This window comes from Lissotriton vulgaris, chromosome 3_1 (assembly GCF_964263255.1).
Source record: "Lissotriton vulgaris chromosome 3_1, aLisVul1.2, whole genome shotgun sequence".
Classification (NCBI taxonomy): Eukaryota; Metazoa; Chordata; class Amphibia; order Caudata; family Salamandridae; genus Lissotriton; species Lissotriton vulgaris.
This window is the reverse complement of record NC_141689.1, coordinates 662,293,603-662,317,275: the sequence shown is the minus strand read 5'-3', so window position 1 is coordinate 662,317,275 and position 23,673 is coordinate 662,293,603. Positions and strand designations below refer to the sequence as shown.

General features: G+C 42.6%; 1 protein-coding gene across 2 annotated transcripts in view; it reads left to right on the top strand.

Moving 5' to 3' along the window:
- Positions 1–23,673, top strand: part of ST8SIA4 (ST8 alpha-N-acetyl-neuraminide alpha-2,8-sialyltransferase 4) — a 511,314-nt gene that overhangs the window by 144,894 nt on the left and 342,747 nt on the right. The window contains exon 2 of one of the 2 annotated variants that reach the window (XM_086960965.1): positions 5,011–5,142. The exons of the other annotated variant lie outside the window; for it this stretch is intronic. Within the exon in view, the coding sequence (XP_086817091.1) occupies positions 5,011–5,142 (132 nt within the window). The remainder of the gene's footprint in view (positions 1–5,010; positions 5,143–23,673) is intronic. 2 annotated transcript variants of the gene reach the window in all.

The window sequence follows — 23,673 nt, the reverse complement described above, 5'->3', positions numbered from 1 at the left end:
GAGCCGCCGTCGGAGCTGCTGCCGTCGCATCTTGGATGTCGCCGCTGTAGTTGTTGCATCGAGCGGAAACTTTACGCATCGTGGGAGAAGAGCCTCGCCGCTGGAGCTGTTATCGTCGCATCGTAAGGGTGTCGCTGCTGCAGTCCACGCATCAAACCGAGAGCTTCCCGCATTCCTAAGAAGCGTGCTGCACCTGGAAGATCTTCACGTCTTTATTTCTTTGTATCTGAACTTTGCCACATTTCCCATCACTGCGACATTGCTTGTCGTGGAAGCGCATCACAACTTATGGTACGTTGACGCAGAGTGCTGCATCTAAGAACTGAACTGAACTAAGCTTAAATCTACCATCTTAAAGTAATCATAGTGTGTATTTTGTCGTTTATGGTCTTGTGGTAACTCAATATAAAGTCTACTTATTTTTTATATAAAACATGTGTGGTGTCCATGTGTAGTGTTGTCATTGGTTAACTGTATGTGGTCAAAAATGCTTCACTTACAATGCCTCTGAAGTAAAGCCCTTCTGCTAGTGCCATGCTACCAAGGGGGTGAGCAGGAGTTATTTTAGGAGTGTAATTCCCTTATCCTGACTAGAGGAGAGGGTCCCTATTTGTCACAAGTACCTACCTGTGCCAACTAGAGACCCCAAAATCTAACAGGTAGAATTTACTATTCCCACTCCAGTGATAGCAACAGTAGGGAAAGTATTGGATAGTGGGGGCAAAAATTACTATTCCCACTCCAAAGAGTCCAACAGTAGGGAAAATGTTGGATAGTGGAGAGGTATAAATTAGTATTCCCACTCCAGTGAATGCAACAGTAGTATAAGTATTGGATAGCGGAGGGGTAAAAAAACGATTCCCACTCCAGTGAGCGCAACAGTAGGGAAAGTGTTGGATAGTGGAGGGGTATACATTACTATTCCAACTCCAGTGAGTGCAACAGTAGGGAAAGTGCTGGATAGGGGAGGGGTAAAAATTACTATTCCCCTCCAGTGAATGCAACACGAGGAAAAGTGTTGGATAGCGGAGAAAAAAATTTACTATTCACACTCAAACACTTTGAAAAAATATGTATATATTACAAATTAGAGAAATAATAAAAATTAATAAACAAAATGTAAAAATATATATATATAAAACATAAAAATAACGCATATTATAATACTAATTACATATAACAAAAAACTCTAAATATTATAGAAAATAAAATAAGAAATACGTTTAACTTTTTTTATTTTAAACTAGAAAATATTTAAAAACAACATTTTTATTGAAATATAAATGTATTTATTTTATTTCCTCCCCTATAACACCACAACAAAACACTATTTTAATAACATTTATTTACATAATTAACATGATTAATGAATTAAAAAATATTAACAATAAAAACAAATAATAAACATTCATTGACTACACACACTTTAACACAATAATATCCACAACACACACCTAAATTAAACTATAAAATAGCAAAACGCAATTAAAATGTATTTTAAAATAAAAAACTATTACTATTATCATTGAATAATTAAATAATTAAAATGTATTTAATTCCTACTATTTACCCCTTTAAAAGTAAAAACAACACATAAACATTTTTACTAAATATAAAAATCTAATAATTAAGTTAATTAACAGCTATATATAATTAATTAAACACAAATTACTTCCTACTCTTTACTCCTATAAACACCACTACACACACCTACAATTAATGACACAATAATCATAATTAATTAACAATGAATTTATATTAATTATTCAGAAAACAATTATTAATTCTTCAAGTAAATAAATTACTTCCCACACTTCCCACCCTTGCCACCTATAGAAACCACAACACACACCTAAAATTAATTACACAATTGCCAAAATTAATTACAACTTAATTAATTACAATTAATTAACAGCCTAATATTAATTCATAAATCAAAAATAAATTACTTCCCAACCTTAATAGCTATTAACACCACAACACACCTGAAATAAATTACAAAATGACCACAATTAATAACCAATTAATTAATTAAAATTAATTAACAACCAAATATTAATTCATAAAATCACCCTTTAAACCTATAAATACTACAACACGCACCGAAAATTAATTACACAATTACCATAATAAATTACTAATTAATTAATAAAAAATCATTGATAATCAATTATTAATTAATTGATTAATTAATTAATAATACATTACTTTACACATTTAACACTATAATATCTCAATTAAATCTTAATAAATAAAAATGAATCAATAAATCAATAATAATTAAATTATTTTCCACCCTATTCCGCGATAAACCCCCAACTCGCTAAGGAACTAAAAATGCATAATACACCTATAAACACAACAACACACACCTAAAATGATATACACAATTACCATAATTAATTACCAATTAATTAATAAAACATCATTGATATTCAATTATTAATAAATTAATAATAAATGACATTACACATTTAACACTATAACATCTCAATTAAACGAATATTAATAAATAAAAATGTATCTATAAATCTATATTAATTAAATTATTTTTGCTAAGAACTAAAAATGCATAATTCAAATAAAAGAAAATTAATACATTTCAGATAATTAAATTACTTCCCACCCTATTCCCCTATAAACCCACAACCCGCTATGGAACTAAAAGCAGAACATTCAAATAAAAAGAGTAAAAAGACATTTATAACCAGTAAAAATTGAACACACATATTAATAATACTAACAATTCTTATACAAAAAAAACACATACATATAAAATGCATACTAAATTACATAACAATAATAAAAAACAATATTTTTAACAACTATATTTTTGCAAACGATATTAAACACTTCTGACCCACGATATTAATAACTTGATATTTGTGCCACACCAATATTTTGTACTCGATATTCACTCTCTGCACCAGCGAGACTTATTGGATTCGCGAATGCTTGTTTTGGGGTTTTTTTTTTGTTTTGTGTGTAAATTACTCAAAAGTGTATGCTACCTTTATGAATCAGGCCTCTGTGAATAGGCAAAAGTTATTAAGTTACTTAAAAGTGTATGTTTTATTTGTGAATCAGGTCTGTAGTGTTTAATAACTTTAGTGGCCCATATTAGCAATGGAAGGCTGTACCAATCACATGTTATCCAAAAATGCCCAGTTGCCCACACCCACATTTCTTTCCATAGGCACTTGTAGAATTTTTGTAATTGGAGAATAAAAAATGCACCCATTAGTGAATGTGATTCCCCACCCCAATTTTTTTTTTATAAACAGCCAAATGTACATCAAATTGAAATAGTCACTTTTGGCTACTTCTATCCAATGGAGCACATTTAGCGCTACAAGAAACTGATGTTTAGATTAAGCTTGGTAACACAGCTGTCTGCCAAAGCTCGAGTAATCCCAAAAAAATATTTAAAAGGCAGAAATGGTATTTGAATTTTTGATTATCTCCTTCCATACATCATCTTGTTTGGCCAACAGTTGTGTTATAGCACCTGAAAAGTGTCCCCAATGCTTATAACTGATAGAGTCATTGTAATACATCCCCTTGCAAATATAGGGGGTCATTAGGATGGGGGTTGGACTTTGTCCACCCGCCATCCTATCAGGAAATGGGACTGCCCGCCATAAGGGCGGGGGTCCTGTGCGGATCTTTAAGATGCGCCCGCCACATTAGCAGGAGCTTCCTGCATTCCTGTCATTGTGGCAGGCGGTGCACTCAGCACCGCCTGCCACAATGCCAGGAAGGCATGTTTTGCATGGAACTGTAGGGGGGTACCATAGGTGCCCCCATGTGAATCCCCCAGAGTCCCTGGGGGACCGCAAACGCCCCCACAAGCAATTACCACATGCCTTTCCTTGGCGGCAAAGGCATGTTTCCGCCCATATGATAATATGGCTGGCGGTGTCTGACAGACACGCCACCATATTAAACTCTTTTCCCCCCGGTTGACTTGTTGACTGGGTGGAAAAGCGGCAGACGGTCTTTCCATCTACCGCGGTCCTCACTGCCATACTAATATGGAGGGGGAATGGGTTGCGGGCGGGGACAGCTCTTGGGCGGGCCATGGCAATCCGCCCGAGATCCTAATGGGCCCCAAAGTATGAAAGGGCTTTGCATGGTATAACGCTAAATCATACAGTATGAAGGAGTTTTATATTGTTAACTCTTTTGAATGCAATAAGAACGTTTCCTGACATTATGAACTCTTACAAATTCAATAGGAAGAGCTTTTGTTACATTCATATATACATTTCGTGTTTAGGATTTTCTAGAAAGGCTTGATTTTCTTTTTGTGCATTTGCAATTTTATGTTTAGCATTTAGCTGTGTGTGAAATATGTTTTTTTAAAGCGGAGGCACCTGCTGGACATTCACTATTGTGTGTTTTGTGGCGTTCTGAGATGCTGCCCAGCATCCTCTCCCTGAGTATGCACCAGACTTTCCTGCCTCACAGCAGTGATGCAAAGGTTCCGTAGGAGCTACTTGGTGTTAACTTCAGGTTGATTCTAAAATGGTCCCAACTTTTTTGTTCTGCTTATTTGTTGACATTCTTTAAGGGCATCTGTTGGGCATGTTAGCCAGCTTTTGAAGGTTCAATTGGTCAGAGTGGAATGAGACATTGTTAATACAGACCTTGTGTCAAATATTGTAGGAAGGGGTTTTACATTGTGAACTCTGACAATATAGGTACATTACCATAGCAGTGCTTCCACTGCCATGATGATGTGCACCCTTTCCCCACCATTGTCCCCCAACACCCCGCCTGCCCTAGAAATGTAGGGCAATTTCTGCCAGTGACTACTGCAGTACATTGAGGAGTGGTGAATGATATGGATTAGGACTGGCTTAAACGAAGGCCTCAGTGTTGATTTCATTATTTGGGCATTTCTTTACCAGATCCCTATCTTCTTGTACTCTGAAATGTGAAGTATTACTCTATTTGCGTGACAGTATTCCATGCCTCACAGTTTGCACTTTCTGCCTTGCCTTTCAGGGAGGGAGAGCTAAGCTACAGCCGACTGATGGTCAATAGCTCAGATAAAATTCTACGCAAAGGAGGATCTTCAATCTTTCAGCACTCAGGAGAGGGTTGGAAAATCAATGCTTCTTTGGTGATGGACATTAGGTGAGTCACAACAAGTCTGGTGTATAGATTGCTTTATGTGTATTCTTTGCATGAATTCGGCTCTATATTGCTTGGAAAAACAAGCAAGCCAACCCTGAAATCGTTTATCATAGTAATATATGTAGCTGCATATCTGTAGAAGAGCAAAGAACTGCATTCGTTGTTTTTATTCCGTTTGGTGAAGCCGAACAGCAGCAAATCATACAAGGCTTTTAAGCCATGGTCTCATGAAGAAATGAATCATGAGCGCATGTTGAACTTAGCGCAACCTCTCCCATTAAGTAAATGAAATCAACTTGCATTTATCTAATTTGTAAAGATGTATGAGTGTTTTGCATCATGCGCTTTAGAAATAGGAAAACACATTGCCTTCTTTTTCATCCCACAGAGCACAGAATGAAAGAACTATTCGGGGATTCGTATTTTCACGCGAAAATTTCCACTATTTACCTCCTGCGTGTCTCTAACCCTTTCACAAGCACTTGTCATAAAATATGCCTATTGATGACATATTTTTCAAATAAACCTCAATCTTTATTAATTGTAATTGTTTTTACCTAAACTTCATTCACATCTCTTCAAAATTCCGTGTAATATGAGATGCTCCAAGATCAAGTGGTTTGGCACCCAATAAGCAGATCCTACTTCTGTTAATTTTAGATGTTGTTTGCGACAATCGCGCATAAGTGTGGAGGCATTTTATGTGAAAAGGTACTGAAGGTCCATATTGGGGATCTGTGGCATGGAATGGTGCTCCAAGAATGCCTTCCTTTTTACCTGAGACTCTCGTCTATCTACGAGTTCACAGGAGCATTATAGGTGCTTAGCAGTGGAGCAAACATGCTGTTTTTGACTCTTCAGTACTAGATAGGCCTTTTTATCCTTTCGCTGGTTGCAAGAGAAAAGCATATTGCACTTCAACATTTTCGCTAAACTATCATGACTGCAATCTTTGCTGACATATTGAGTGTATAGTATGAGTACATGGAATACTGGCGACTGATATTAAGAACATAGCATACGAGCATGTGCTTATGAGATCAGTGGGCTCAATTTTGGATTTTCTCTATCAAAGCATGGCACAAGGTCGAGGCTGTATGAATGTCCCCCAGATGATCAAAAGGTGTTGCTGGCATTACTGAAGCTTTTGTGCTGCACCAGACCTTAAGCTCTGGGAGGCTGGAGACAGGGCTTATCATAAAAATGTGGCAAAAAGATGATAGGTACTAGATGCGTAGACTTCATCCCTCTCTTCTCTTGTTGTGGGTGTCCTCCCTGAAGACAACGTTCATTATTCCCAGCTGTGGGGCAGTCACAAAAAGGCAAATACCTTATTTGCTGTGGAGAGGGTGTTAAAACTGCCCTCACATACAGAGATCTGTGTCCTGCTTCATCATATGGGCTACTAACACACCTCCACGCAGACCAACGCTGGAGGTGGCGCAATAAGGAGGGGGAGGACTATACAACACAAAAGTGGCAAGTAATGTGGGCATCACAAGTGAAAATAAGTGTGGAAATGGTGATTTAAAACTGTCTCCAAGGAGTCTCTCTAATAGTTATATTATTGGGTACCCTGTCCAGAATACAAAGTGGTCACACCTGGACCTGTGGATGGTGGTTTGGAAAACCTGAAATGAGTTACCAACCGCTGCTCTCCGCAAAAAATGTCGACATGTTTCAGCTGTCAAAATCTAATCACCAGGGTTTCATCAGGACTTCACTAGTGAATGACCCCAAAAGGTACTAACCCTACCGCCTTATATCCAGGGATGGAGGGAAAACAACCTTGTTGAGTAACTTACTCTGAGCACTTTAAGGTAGAGCGCCTAGCTCCCCAAAGTGGAACTGAGTTCATATGAAATCTAAACTTGAACTGGCAGGGGAGCGAGGGCAGCTCCCTATAGTCACACTTTCATCAAGTTGAGCTGCGTCCTCTCCATTCGTCTCTCTCTGCGCCGTGGGAGAACAGCATTGCGATAATATTTACAACAATATTTTTGCTAACAATATTATTTACTTCAATATTACTTATTTCGATATTTAAAAAATCGATATTACTTACCTTGCAGTCGATATTCTAGTAAACGATATTATTGACTTCAATATTCTGTCCCTACGATATTAAAAACTCAATATTACTGTAGGTCGATATTAAAAATTTGATATTTTGACTGCTCACCTTGGATGGTATAGGTATCTGTATCAGCGTTAGTCGAATTCACCTGCAAACATATATCAGGTGCTGCACTAGACAGAGGGACAGCCCACTTGTGGGATCACTTAGAGACTGACACAATATGACCAAGGCTCTCTTCTAAGTTGCTCACATTGGAGTTCACATAGAGGCATAGAGTGTAAATATACATAAACCACAGAGCCTCTTACCTGTCACCCTCACAATCAATTTGTTAAACAAATACATAATATTCCAGTATGGGGTCCATTTATGGAGACAGTCAGAAAGTGGATTATTAGTTGGGGTAGATGGTAGTTCACCACAAGTAATAATGGCACTATGCATGTTAGGCCCAGTAAAGGTTTCTGCATTTTAAACCTGAGCTCAACTTCTGGTACCTATGGCACAGAGCAGAATTGAATTAGTGTTAAATATTTAAAAAGTCCAAGATGTAACTTTTTATCTGGTTCCTAGGTGGAGATAACATTATTTAAAGTTAACATTAACTGCCAATGCTTTCCTATTGAACAATTAATGCTGCTACATTGAAAATAGCTTTTTAGGCCTTTTCCCTGGAAGGATATGTCTTACTTTAAACTGTTACATGCCATACTCTTAAATATCAGGCACCCTGCCCCTTGTGGGCACTTAAGGCTAACTTAGGGATGACTTATTGATATTTAAAAGGAGGACTTAAGTTTGTAAAAGGGAGTATTTTTGCAAGTCGAACTTGCAGTTTACCATGCACACCCAGGCTACTGGTGCAGGCCTGCAGTCATGTCGCTTTGGTGGTGGCACAATATGTGCTGCAATCCACTAGTGACATTTAACTTACAGGCCTGTGATTCACTTCATCCCATATACTAGGGTCTTAAAGGTAAGGTAAATAGACCAATTAGGAGTGTAGCCAAATTTGACATGTTTTAGGGGTCAGAGCATATGCACTGGGGGCTGGTTAGCAGAGCACCCATGCAAAGAGTCAAAAACACAGCAGCATTATTCCAATAATTATAGTGATTAGCCATAAGAGGTATTTTCTTACACAGACATCTTAGATAGCAGGCTTTACCTACAATGTTGTGCATATGTATCACACTGCAACAATTATTTCCAGCATTTTGTTTATAATTAGTAATTATTTCGGTAAAGCGGCAGGATGAAAAATAAATAGTTTATAACGTTAAAAGATGTGCTGCCACCACAGTGACTGTAAACTATGCATTCATCTTTCGTTGTATAAATCAGGACTACTCCTGAATGCTGCAGCAAAAGCCCAATAAAGTTTTATGTTTGCCTTCGAAAAATGTCAAATTTAAATGAGGTTGCATTTTTTTTACATCTCTTTATATTCATAAATCTAGATTTTAAAACATACATATATAATATTCCACCGGCATTGCTCTGTAATTGAAGGTGGGTGGGTATTTTCAATTCTTAAATCATATTTATGAGAAGCATTAATCAAACCATGAGACGTATATTAAATTATAAACACCATCCATCTTCCCAAATTGGAGCAGCTTGTGAAAGTGTAATTGTATGTATATTTCAGTTAGAGTTTGATATAGCCTAGAAAATAATGACGTGCCTTTCAGAGCACCATTTGCAGCAGTCTCTTAGGGGTAGATGTTGTGGGTTTGCTACTAACAGCTTCAGAAATCTGTCACAGACAGCATCTTTTTCAATACTAGACAGAGTGGGTTTTTCTGTCAGCCCTTCGCTCATGAGTGGATCACTGTGTTGTCTATATCAGCTCTTTATTGCAATGGTTTTCTTCCTATTCTTGTGTTTGTCCCAGAGTGAAGCCTTTCTTCTTTACTCTCTCTTTTCATTGGAAGGGCTGTATCCTTCCACTGCTGAGATCATGAAATTAGTTTTTTGTTTTATGTTACATGTATTATTAAGCTCCCCATGGAAGTGCATGTCCTGCTACTTTCTCTTCTTTGTATGCACTTAGATCGATCTTGTGCTATTTCCCTTGTTGCCCAAAATTTCCTTACCATAGCCATAGGTGCCAAGGTTTCAGATTGCTAGGTGTGACATTGTCATAATTCCAGTGTAATTATGAGTGACATTTCAACGCCTATGAGTGATACTATGTCGCAGGCAAAAATCAAGCAATAAAGATGAGAGGCACATATAAATATCAGAGATTCTACCCATTTGAGCAATGAGAAACTCTAACAAGATCTTAGATCTGCTGCACGACACCAGAAATGGAAGGGCACACTGTGTGACTGCAGGCTGGCAGGCACTGCTGCTGCTCAGAAGATGATCTGTTCATGACCGCATGCTAGCCTAAAAAGCACATTTTATAGCATGGCCAGCTTGTTATTGAAACTACCCTCACAACCCTAACCTTTCTGCATCTCTCCCACCCACAAGAAAAATACTAGCTTTCTGTTCTCATTCTAACATTTTGCATAGGGCCAGACACGATTCTTAAATACAGCTTTACATAGCTACCAATTTTGATAATCGCTTATGTGTGATATTTATATGTTTTCATTGTGTGAATGAGTGGCATTTTACTACCGAATGTGACGTTTTTCCATTTATACTGTCTCTGCAGGTTCTCACTCTTTATACACCTTAATTCTTTCTCTTTTCTCTTCCAACATCTCTAGGAAATTGTCAATAAGCACGTAATGCCTGAGTGTTTTAAAATCTACAGAAACATAATAGTTATTAAAAGGAAATAGTCTTCGGGAATGCAATAGAGAGTAAAATGCAACTAGGTGCTGCGTTGGTGTCATAGATTGCCTTTACAGTGTTAGTTGTTCTTTAGCAAGTTCTCATTGAGAACTTCAATGTCTTGCCAGTTGCCCAAAATTCTCTGCTGGTTTTGCTGCAGAGGAGACTGACCTTAGAGGAGAACGATCTGCTCTCGGAGTCACACAGCTGCTGGGACCAAAATTATGTTTGGAGGTGGGGCTCTACTGACTGCCAGGAGGCCCTTCGGTAATTGAGATGCAGTGGGAAAAACATCCTGCCAACACTGTAGTGTCCAGCCCCAAGAACTCAGGCGGACACAGTGGGGTAGGGTCAGGGACCTTCTTTATTATTCGTCCTCCTTCTTCAAATCCCAACAGCTCACTGCCCTTTTCTGCCCACTTGGTCCCCAGCTTCTCCCTTTCCGCCCACCCTCGTCCCTCACTCGGGCCGGTCCTAGTGCCTGACCAGTTGGGTCACTGGGCACTTTGCATCAACATCATTACATCTCCCCCCTCTGTGAATAAAAGAAAACAAAATAATATACACCACGGCAAAACAAGAAATTGTCTTTCTTTAGAATTCTTTGATGAAGCGATACGGTAGGGCCTGTCGGGCTCATTCTCAGCGGCAGTCTCCATCAATGCCTGACTGTCAGTTGGCAGTGTCTCAGGATCTCTCTGTTCCAGTTTCGTTTCGGTTTCACATTGTGGGTGAGTCGTCTTCCGTCAGCCTCTGCAGTTCTTATAGTTCCGTTTTGTTGAAACGCTAGACTGCATCACACTATTATATCTCCCCCTTGTTGACAAAATAAACTTAGCGTCTGACATGTTTAATAGTTCCTCAGTCAGCCACACGGGTCGGCAGGCCGCCTATTTAGGCTACGAAGATGCATCTCCATTTCTTTTGTATGGCTTTCTGTTGCTTTGACTAGAACATCTTTTGTTACAGTAGTGTATCTTTATAATTGCGAGACATCTCGCGTGGTCTTCTTGTGCTCAGGTTCGTGGTGGTTTCCAATCAGCTTCTGGCTGATCCACTCATTTTCAGTTTCTGAGGTGACTGTGAAAAGCTCAACTTGATGGCGGCAGTCAGTCTTCATATGGGGTTCTTGTTTGATTGACGCTCGATTTCCTTCATGAGGGGATGTTGTTCGGGTTCTTTTCCGAGCACCCGCATGTGACTTTACTTCCTTTTGTCTTGTCCGGTCGAGGGCAACACTGCCTTCCTGTTCAAAGTCATGTATACCAGACAGTGAGGCGCTATCTGAAAAGACCATCTTGGTTTGGTTCGGGGACTCATTCGCTGCCTCTGTTTGCCTCACCCACTCATGTTTGGGACTGGTGAGCTCTTTGACTGTCTGGGCCTGTGCATGTTTCTCTCTCATCTGATGATGATCTGTCTCTGTTAACACGTCTTGTTTTCCTTGCTGGGTGACTGGATATTCATTTCCCATCCGGTTGGTGGTGTCCACTATCCTTATTTTCTTTCCATAGGCCCTGTGGGTCAGCCTCGCTGACCCTATCAGTGTTGAAGGTATATTGTTTATATCTTGATGTATCTGCGATTGACATGACAGGTTGTCTTGTGGAGTGACTGAGTACTCAGGGACATTGATGTGAGATACGTTACTCTTGACGTGACTGATGTCCTTTGGTTCTGAGGTATGTTCAGGTGGTTGATGCCATGGCCGTCGTCGGGACCATGACTCGGTCGACTCGAGGGATCGAACAGACGTGCTTTCTGAATCAGAGGAGTCTTCTGTCGATGTCCTTTGATACCGTTCTCTTGAGTGTGTCTTGAATAGATGATTTTTGAAATAGATAGGCCGTGACGAGCTGCTCCTAGAGTCGGAGTTCTCTTTGGCATATTTCTCCTGGTACCTTTCTCGAAATGACTTCGGTGTCGTCTTACTGGAGAGGTTGTTTGATTACTGGAGAGGTTGTTTGATAATGGCCTCCTCTCAGTTTCTTCATTGTCTCGGATATCGTGGATGTGTTTGTCTTCCTCTTCCCGGTGTCCGAGTGAGTCAGTCTGTCTTATCCGGTGTCCTTCTCCTTCCTGCTTGTTTTGTGCACTGACATCTGTGTTACGGGTGTGATCATGTACCGAATTCCAGTGCTGCCATAACTGGTCCAGTCTTCTATACTTTTCTTGCACATTTGTTGGGTAGGCTGTCATCCGGTCCATTGGTGCAATCTGTCTCACTTGATGCTTCATCTGCTTCATAATCACTTGCACTACACGTTGAATTTGAGGTTGCATTAGTGACGCTGTCGTACTCCTGGATCATCCCGGTCTTTCGTGTTGTTGACTCAGAGTACTTCATGTTACTTTGTTTCTCCCATTGTCTTATCTCTGATCTGTCTTCACACTCCCCGTTTCTGGTTTTGTTTATTTCTTGTGCTTTATTCACCGACCTTAGAGATGTCTCTTTCCTGGTATCTTGGTGTCTTGCACATAGGTGCGGATCTTTTGATAGTTCTCTTGCTTTGACCCGCTCTCCAGCTTCGGCCTTCTTGATTATTTCCTTTAGTGGCCAATGCCCTCGAAGAATCTTGTGCTTTGTACTAGACCTTGAACAGCCTTCGATTACCTGAAGTCGAACTGCGTCCTCATTTGTAAATATGTTGAAGTGGTAGCGTTGTACCAGACTCTGCAAACGGGTGATGAAGTTTGGCAATGATTCTCCTGGTTCCTGCCGTGCTGTGTTGAAAACGATGCGTTCATGATCCACATCATCCTTTGCGTTGAAATGGGCGCGTAGCGTCTCTTGTAGTCTTTCATAAGTCTCTGTGTCCTTTTCAGAAAATGTTCTAATTAAACTTCGGCCCTCATGGCCCATCAACTGGAGCAGTAATGTCAGACATTTTCCATCTCTTCGCTCACTGGTGGTGTCAAGAAAGTCGTCCAGTGATTCCAGCCACCGGTTCCATTTGGGACCCAAACTCTGAATGTCAGTCTGTGTCACTGGGGGAGGCACTTCAATGTAGGGATTGGATCGTTGTGTTGCTTTTCCCACCGCCATGAGGGAGGAAGATTTTGATGTGCTACGATCACAGGACTGTTTCCCTTTTAGGTTGGTAAGATCCGCAGCTATCTCGGTATGATTCTGGACCATTTATCTTCTCACCTTCTTTATTTAAATTCTTCTCTTTGCATAGCGTTAGAGGTTTACTTTGGTACTTGCCTTTGCTCGTGCTTGTTGTGTTTCAGACCTGCATTTGCTTGTGTTTGTCGCATTCGAGATTTGCACTGTCTGGTGCTTGTTATGTTTCCTTATCGCTTGCTCATCGTTATTTACCGTTATCTTCATTTATGTCTTGAATTTGCTTGTGCTTGTTTGTTGTTTTCATTGTACTTGCTAGTGTTTGTTTATTGTCCTTATTGCACCTCGCAGTGCTTGTTTGTTCATTTGTTGCACTTGCCAGTGCTTTATTATTGCTTCTATTGAACTCACCAGTGCTTGCTTGTTATGTTGTTGCACTCGCCAGTGCTTGTTTGTTACTTGCCAATGCTTGTTTGTTGCTTGTCAGTGCTTGTTTGCTGTTTAAGGCTTGCACTTGCCAGTGCCTTATTATTGCTTCTATTGCACTCGCCAGTGCTTGTTTGTTATTTTGTTGCACTCGCCAGTGCTTTTTTGTTACTTGCCAATGCTTGTTTGTTGCTTGTCAGTGCTTGTTAGCTGTTTCAGGCTTTTTGCCTGACTTCAAAATGGCCGCCGATGATCCCTCGCAGGGGATTGGTCAATATTGCCTGACTTCAAAATGGCCGCCGGGAATCTCGTTTTTAGCGAGATTTCGGTCGTTTCTGCTCGTTTCTTCGGCAGGGGGGGCTAGTTAGGCGGTGATTTCACTCACCGGAGCCGTGGTCCACCGCTTGAGTCACGAATCAAGGTAGGGCAATTTCTTTCACTTTTGCCGCCGAGGTGGGAACTCGGTAGGCGTTTTCTTTGTCTGTATGATATCGCCACCGAGGTGGGCACTCGGTGGGCGTTTTCCTTCAGCTGCACGCTACCGCCGCCGAGGTGGGCACTCGTTGGGCGCTCTCGATAGCGCGCTTCTGCCGCCGAGGTGGGCACTCGGTAGGCGCTTTAGTTGGCGCTCTTCCGCCGCCGAGGTGGGCACTCGGTGGGCGTTCTCCTTGGCCACACGCTTCCGCCGCCGAGGTGGGCACTCGGTAGGCGCTTTAATTAACACTACTCCGCCGCCGAGGTGGGCACTCGGTAGGCGCTTTTATTATCGCTCGTCCGCCGCCGAGGTGGGCACTCGGTGGGCGTTTTTCGCAGCGCGCTCGAGCCTCCAGACGTGGGGCGAGCTCCGGGCCAGTCGGTCGCCGGTTGCTGCTGTGGCTGTCCATACACTTAGGGTTTCTTTTGCCTTCGTCGCCAGTTGTAGTGTCCAGCCCCAATAACTCAGGCGGACACAGTGGGGTAGGGTCAGGGACCTTCTTTATTATTCGTCCTCCTTCTTCAAATCCCAACAGCTCACTGCCCTTTCCTGCCCACTTGGTCCCCAGCTCCTCCCTTTCCGCCCGCCCTCGTCCCTCACTCGGGCCGGTCCTAGTGCCTGACCAGTTGGGTCACTGGGCACTTTGCATCAACATCATTACAAACACCACGTACGTTTAGAGGCAGGGACAGCCTAGGGCAGCTCGGTAAAAAGAACCAAACTGGCCGTTCACTTTCCGCCTGGAATTTTTTGCTCTACTAGTCATCAGTAGTGCATAGGAATTGCTGTCTGTGGTGCCTTGCCAGCATTTTTAAAAAAATGAAGGCGAGGTACCACCCGTTCTGTGTGTGGGGGCTGCCGTTCGAATAATGATCCAGATCACGTTGTTCTCTTTCACATTTGCAGAACACACAAGGAAAGCTTGTGGGAAGGCCCGACAGTGGGTGTGATTAATCACAACAAGTTTTGATCTGCGCTTATTGTGAGAAACAATAAAGTGAAAAACATGCCAGTGCTTACCTCTCCGATCCGGGCTACGCTCAAATCTATGTGGCACATGACACCATTTATTCACTCACTGTTGATCCGTGCCTTGGGCGGATTAAGTTAGCCCCAGCCGAAAACAAGCATTGAGCAACTCCCTCTGACACAGGCAGCAGGCTCTCCATGGCGAGTGAGTCTAAGTTAACATGTCACAGTGCTGATGAGAGTCGGGTGAGCCTGAGAGGGCCAGGCTCGCCTGCGATATGAACTGCCCCGCAGTATTACAAGCAGCGCTGCATGCACACTGCAAGTGCAGCTAATCTTGAAATGCCGGCCTTTTTGTGGCACCGCCCTAATAAGTATCCCAATAGCCATTGGGCACTGAAAGTGACGTCACATGCCGGCTGCTGTTTCGGGTGCACCACATACACTCAAGCCTGCTAGAAGCTGCGCACGTCGTTGTTGCACGCTGATACTGCAGCTCTCATTTGTGGTGCTTTATAGACCACAACGCGAGGTCACATCCCCCTTAATCATCATGCAACCACAGGCAGACCCATCCCGGCGGGTGTCACTATCTTGGTGTTGGCACAGCGAGTACTACCTCAGTGACCTCAGGCCTGGGCTGTAGTCAGAGTGACTCAGCCGTGCCGGCGTGCGGGAATTTCAATGCAGAAGCCAGCTATTAGACTGAGCCTGTGCTGGTAGAGCTGTCAAAATTCACAGGCATGTGCGCTAGCAGCCTGGCATGGCCAATACATACTTCAGCGCTGGTACAGCAGAGCAACGGGCCGGCATTAAAATGTGTTACAATGCATTTCAGTGCGGTGATGCGGATCACCACACTGAAATGCATTAGAGTCATGCCTGAATCATGATACCTGGTAGGCCTGCATAGCTCTCACCATTAAATACTGACCAGAGATAACCTTTACTCCTCCGCTGCAGGCCAGGTGCCAGAATGTGGCTTGCTGATGCCCTAGATGTTTTTGTGCAGCACTGTCCCATGCCTCTTTCATTCTTTTTTCCTGAAAACTTTCAAGATGGCCACTGTGTTGCATCACCACTAGGAACCACTAGACTTTATGCAATAAGTCAGCCAACCAGAAAGTATGAAAGCTATGGGGCATATTCACAATGAGCTATCGCAGAATTAACAACACTTTATCGAAGCCAAAGTAGTGATAAACTTACCCCCCATTCACAAGCTGGTGCTAACAGGCCACAACACCAGTTTTCCCGCGATAGCAGCAGCAAAAAACATCGCCACAGAGGACTCCCACAACTATCGCTAATGAGATGCAGAGTAGGCGTTCCCATGCCAAAAGCCGCAATAACACCACACCACAACATTCACAACGACCAGACAGAACTGCGACAAGAACACAAAACATGCAATAAGGCACGTTAGCAGTAGGAAATTAACACCTGCTCTGACCTGATGTAAAGTCAGACCACAGTCTGCACCACAAAAGGGAGCACATCCCAGAGCCACACTTGAAGAACAACAGATGCCCCAGAGCAACTGAACATGCAGCACGGACACCCAAGAGCGCCACAACACCCACCGACACCAACTCCAGGCCCTCAACACCCCCCATCTAGCCCACCCCCAATCCCGGACCAAAAAACTGCACACCAACACCACAAATTCCCAAACAAATATTTTGCCTGATATCGCACAAGCAGAAAAAACAATATACATGCGTGGCCAGAAAAAGGAGAATCAGTTATACAGCAATGCAATCACCAACACAAAACACCATACAAACAAAAGCCAAAACAACCAATCGGATGAGTCCTAGCGGCTCCTCACTGGACAATCCGTAGGACACAGCCTGGAAGACTAAATCCAAGAGAAGAAGGTGTGCCATGCGCCCAACAAAGGAAAGAGAGGGAGAGAGCGAGGGAGAGAGACAGAGTGAGATTGCATAGGCAGCGCAAGGCCTTGCAGGGCACTTGGCTCCACATGGCAACATGTGTGTGTGTATCGCCACCCGTACCCCATGATCCCAAGGCTGTGTTTCAATCTCAGTGCCAAAGCCGCATCACATTCCAAAAACGCAAGTAGTAGTCAGACAAACAACAGAGATGAAAACTCCATTGTTCCAATGCAGAAAGAGGGAGGACACCTGCACCACTGACCTTGGTCCAGAACATGCCTGGAACACCCTGAGAGAGATGCCTTGGCAGATGTTATGTTAAGTAAAATTTATTAAGCGCACATATACGAGGAGGTTTCTTGGCACTACAATGTCTTCAGAGCCCGAGTTCAAATGCATAATTAGAAAGTCTGGCAAAAAAAGCCAAGTTTTAAGACAGCTTCTGAATTTAAGAAGAGTGTGGCAGAATTGTATGTCGGAAGGGATAAAGTTCAAGTACAGCAAACCTGTGCGCTTTAGTCTATAAGAGGGTGGAGACAGCAGTAGCTTATGGGTTGAGCGTAGGTTGCGGGAGGGAGCTTGCCTGTGGATCAAATCATTCACAAATCTAGGACTTTTCCCATCAAGGGTCTTGTAGATGAGGCACCCGACCTTAAAGGCACAACGCTGGATTACAGGTAACCAATGAAGTTGTTTCAAGGGGGGTGATATGGAAATGTCTGGGTTGATAAGTGATCAAACGAGCCGCCTGGTTCTGGACCAACTGTAAACGTTTGGAGAGATAGAGGGGAATACCATAGTAAAGAGAGTTGGCATAGTCAACCGGGGACAAAACCATAGCAAGAATAACCTAGATTCTATCTTCACAGGTGAGAAACCTGCATATCTTTTTTATTTTCCTAAGTTGGAAAAAGCAGGTCGAGATCACTGAACCAATCTGAGCCTTCATCGTAAGGTCCTGGCTAATGATGACTGCCAAGTTCTTGGCCGTGGATGATGGAGAGGGAGCTTGGCCAAGTTCCCTGGGCCAGAAATGCTGGCCCCAAGGGTTCTTGATGATCCCTCCAGTGAGAACTAGCTCTGTATTATCCAGATTGAGCTTAAGATGATTACTGTTCATCCATTGACTGATGAACAGTATGGTAGACTGAAAAGTGAAGGCAGATTCCGGAGAGTTACTAATGGGAAAGATGAGTTGAAAGTCACCTGCATAGTTGAAAGTGCAGACATTACATTCTTTCAAAGCTCAGATGAGGGGGAGAAGGTACAAATTAAACAGCAGGGGAGAGAGCGAGGAACCCTGAGGAACTCCGCAGGAGACACTCACTCTGGGAGCAGTAAATTATGCTCTGCTGACTGCCTGAGATCGATTCTCCAGAAAAGACGTAATCCAGCCAAGGGCAGGTCCCATGATTCCCGTGTCTCTGACACGATCGACCAAGAAAGTGTGGTCGACCGTGTCAAAGGCCGCGGAGAGGTCGAGCAAGACAAGGGTCTGCGGGGAACCAGAGTCGACCTTCTCACAAAGAGAATTTAAGACTGTGAGAATCACCGCCTCGGTAGAGTGAGCCGGACGAAACCCCGCTTGGCTGGAATCAAGGAATTCAGAATCTTCTAGAAACTCAGTAAGGCATCTAGTGACATAAGTTTCCAGAACCTTGGCAAGGTAGGGCAGAAAGGAGATAGGGCGATAATTTGTTAACAATTGGGGGTCTGCCCCAGATTTCTTTAAGAGGGGGGTAACAATAGCCTCCTTGAAGGTAGCGGGGACAGTACCCTGAGAGAGTGATTGATTCAGAAGGTGGAGTGCAGGACTGGGAAGGATAGGGACGATTTCTCTCAAAATGCTGGGAGGGCAGCAGTCAGTGGGAGAGCCTGTCTTAACTTTAGAGAGTATGTCCAAAAAGACAGGCTCAGTGATACTTGGAAATTGCACTAAGGAACTATGATTTTGGACAACAGTAGGACAGAGCAACGGGGTATTACAAAGCAAACTAACTACTACCGTTTTTTCAGATTGATACATTACCTTCACACTTTTAGGAAAACACCTTATCGCATTGCGCGATGTATTTATTTTGTCCTACAGTTAGTTTCTTGACTATTTAGGGCCATTGAATACTGAACACAACACTACATTTCATTAGCTCACACTTCGAACTCCGCCATTTTTATTAGCACACTATTTTGCTTACTTACTCACCGGCACTTTCCTTAGTAGTCCTATTGCTATTTCTATATATGCCGCAGCTCCGATTACAGCGGCGTCTTCCTGATACACGATAGACACCACTGGGATCTCGTGTCTAACATTCCTGCTGAACTAGTTCTAGTGCCGGTAAGCGGGTTGCGTTACCAACACGCTTCTCATGTATTTGAATTCCTTTATGCACCCTTTTTGTAATTCATGTTTTTCTTGGTGAAGGTTACATCACTCCTTTTTAATACTTCTTATTACCAGATACTCACGGCTTGTCGCAGAACCCATTGAGCACCTCGATACAGCGTGTTATATATTTCGAACTGCTGAAATTTTCTTTAGGATTAAATAGTGCACGGGCACACCGGCCACTTTACAGAACGTCGCACTAAATCTTTATAACCTTCACACTAACCCATATGACTAGTGCTATCAGTTTGCACAAGAGCTGGAACCACGATATACACTTGTTGACCCCGTGCCTATCCTAACAGCACCTTTATTATTATTCTGCATATTAAGAGATGTTAGTCATCAATTCACCATCACCACTACTAACTGGCCTCTTGATCAGCGACCACATGTTTTTACACTTACTTTTGTCTACAGATTCCCCCTGATGAAGTGCTATGCACGATATCCATAGGGGATGTTGCCTACTTTAAAATTACGTCACATCTGCTGAATTATGAATAATTGATATACACTTCATCAAAATGAAAGTATGGATTTTGAATCATTAGAAAGAAGATGATGATGACTTATGGAATCCTGTGACAAATAAAATTGAAGAATATCTTCCAGAAATAAACTATCTACTTTTTTCTTTCGAAAATACTACGTGCTGTTTGCGCTCCTGGAGTGCACCAGGTTATACCTTACACGGTGTAGGGTGTTTCTGTTGTCTACTACCACACATCCGTCATGTAGTGGAAAAACACACTGACTGCCATCAAATAGCCAGCTCCACCAAAACGGTGACAATATACATTGGCATGTAGTCTGAATGGAAACATCTGCAAATCATCAACATACACGTGTAACTCTGTTAACCTGCATCTCCCCTTTCACATTGCAGAGGATCAAACAACACCACCTCCGGGGCACACCACACTTCACATCATTGATGATGAAGAGGACAATCTGCACATATGTCAAGACTGTCTTATAGTGTTTGGCACCTCATGGAATAGGAGGTGACCACCTGGAGCACCCAAAACTTTGAAGACTGATCGATTGCTTTATTTACTTAGTTACGACCAGCGAGTGCAGCGGTTTCCTACCGGATGTGTGGTAGTACCCATGAGTAGCCCTGCATTATCATTACACAGTGTCAGGCAATGCCAGATGTGAATGAACAGTTACTACACACGTGCAGGACCTGTTATGAGTCTCTGGTGTTAGTGTTGCACTTAGTACCACATTGCTGATGTTCTGTGATTGCTATGTGTGTGTGCTGCATTGTGGGGGAGTTGCCCCGGCAGCTCTGATTTCGTGTAGCTTTCTCCCTTTTAGGTAGAGTGCCTTTGAATTGTGTGCTTTCCGGGGCATGATTTGTTTTTGACTTGTGTCATATGTGCTCGCGGACAGATTTTGTGGCCTGGGGCATTGTTAGTTTGCTGCGTGTATTATACGGAATGGGTTGTGTATGCACGTGGACATGTCACGGTGTAACCTGCTCCTTTACGGATGTGATCCACACTGGGCAACCTCCATGTTGATTCGTGGGCCATCTCATGTTTTTAGGCTGCTGCCATGCTATTAGGCATGCAGTGCTAGTTGCATAGTCAGTGTGGGTCACAGAGCCATTGCTTTGCTGGATTCAGCACATGTGCCTGAGTCGGTTGTTATATTGGTGATATGGAGGGGTGCCCCGTTGTGCACATTGTGGACGGGGGCATACTTGGCATTTCTATGTGTGCTGCAGTGTGCCAAAGGCTATCAGTGACATGTTCCGCAATCATTGTGGGTGTGCAGTTTGCTATACATAATTGTGCATGTGTGCCATTGTGCCCTTCTTCCCCAGTCCCCCTGTCCTGGGTCGTTACTCACTCTGTTGCTGTTGGGTCCGGTCGTATCATGCTGTGTCCAGGCCCCCAATTCCTGACACCGTCTCCACACTGCTGACTGTGGACACCATTTCCTCCAGCTCATCAATCTCATCCTGTGTAGCAGGACTCCCAACTACAGTAGCCCATGCTGCCATCCTGTTGGCAGAGAGCTTCTCCTTGGTTTGGCTGTGCACTTCATGCCAGCACCTATTGACCTTCTCCAGTGACCTCCTTGACACTCCGACTGCATTTACATTGGTGACGATGGCCTGCCATTTTTCCATTTGGGTTGCCAATGCTGCATTGGAGGTGCCGAACAGTTATTAATGGTGTTCTATCACCTCTGTGACGATTATCCGGTCTTCCTGCGGACTGAACCCCATCTTCCTCTTGTCCTTGCCCTTTTCCGAACACGGGGTTCCTGGCAGTACCCCCGTGTTGCTGGGCAGTTTTAATTGTTTTTTGTTTTTTTCTTCTTTCTTTTACAGTGCATTTTCCTGCAAGACAGGCATGCTGGCTGGTTTTCTCTGATTTTTGTCCTGTAATTGGCCTCTTCGCATGTTTTTTTGAGTTCCCATTTTGCATTTTTGCGGCATGGTGTTGATTTTCACGCTGATATTTGCGTTATCTGGTGGCTATCGCATGCTTCCTCATTGTTGTGAATTCCACATTGACACAAGGTTATTTTCCTGCGATAGGCTGCGATGTTGAAAGTTGTGTTGCGCTACTGTTGCGGTGGTTATCACACGTTCTTGTGAATATACCCCTTTGTGTTTTTCTGTAGATGCAGGTCACCACTATTGGTTTCACAATGCAGGCACATTTGAAAAGCATTCGGCATTGGCTAAGTTAATATTGGTCACTGCAGAGCATTGGCAAAGCAAGACCAATTAGCTTTACGAACGCTTGTCTGATATAATTGTGAGCATCAATTGAATATTTAAATAAAGATCTACAGCGACAGAAGAATTTCGAATTAGTAAGCAAAAGTGGTCAAACCAAAACATACGATGTACTCAAATGTGTCGGTGTATTTATAGGAAATGAAAAGTGCTCGTGTCCGGTATGATTTTTACAGTTGGCTGTTATAGTTGAGTAATGTATACTACATAGTTATCTATGTATTTTATAATGCCCGTGATACACAAACTTCTTTGCGCTCCTAAGTAGCACTCAGGTGCACGAAAATAGCATTTTATTTTCGAAGGACCCAATTCACAAAGCTTTTTGCTATGAGTCATTGTGTCGCAATCCAGTAAAGAATGACTGGTGAGCTTGGAGGACCAGTTCACAAAGCACTTCAGGCTGTAAAATCGTAGGTGTCACTTGCTTAAGAATGTCCAGCAGTCTAACAACATACATACTCAAGGAAGCAGTGCTTGGTGAATCAGATCCGACAAAATACGGCATGAGACATGTAAGGGGATATCTTTAGCAATGCCAGTATACAAAATGCTTTGTGGTTTTTGGTAGTGCATAAATACCTGCTAAACATCAGCTTTTCTCAGGATCTGCTCGTTTACATTGCTTAGTATGATTTTTTTTTATTTAGACTTCATTTGAATCACTGCTAACCACCCACAGATGACCTCAGGGCGTTTCTTCTTGCTTCTTGTCTCATGGTTTTTTTGTGGCGTCCTCCTGAAATCTTGATTTTGAATCCAAAGCATGATGGAGTGGCACGTTTGCCAATTTTCTAGCAATATGTGTAATTTTTTTCCACTTACCCTTTGATTTTCATATTTGTCTGACACACTTTAGAAGTCATGCTTTTTGTGCTCCAAAACATGATTTACCTGTAATTGATATTATCCTCATAATATTCCAATAAAGTTGTGCTAAATATAAATCAAATAAAATGAAACAGGCACAGCGGTAAAATAACCACCAAAGCAAAAAATCCCTTTCAATTACTGACCCATGTAAACATTTTTAGGCAGTGGCCTACATCAACAAGCAAAATGGTTCAGACTGGACTGCTTGCCGCATCCTCTCAACGGGTCCTTGTTTATAATTATAACCATATATTAGCAAAAAGAGAAAGGTGCGTCTTACAGTTCTATGAAAATCGAGAATACAAATGTCCCTTAGATGACGACCTTATATATTTCCAAATTATATTTTTTATCGTAATATTAATCACAGGGTGGGGTAATTAAAGGCTTTGTAGGAGCCCATATATCTGCAGTGATGAGGAACAAGTGGTTGTAAGGATACAATCAGAAAGAAATCACAACAGCAAAATAGAATCGTCTATCCGTAGGTGATGCAGGAAGACCTTACCCCTCTGGATGGTACTGATACTTGCTCTGTTCTGTCTATCAGAGTGGCCTGATGCCATTATTCATAGAGACACTGGAAGATGGTATTGGTTTTTTGTGCTGTATTTTAGACTTGCTTAGATGTAATAGGCCTGTACTGAGAGTTGGAACAGGGAATAAAGGTCTATGGAGTTCCACAGAGTGGAGTCTTTGGGCCCCATTAGGATGGCGGGCAGGCTTAGCCAGCCCGCCATCCTTGCGGAAAACGGGACCGCCCGCCTTAAGGGCGTGGGTCCCAATGTCTGCATTAG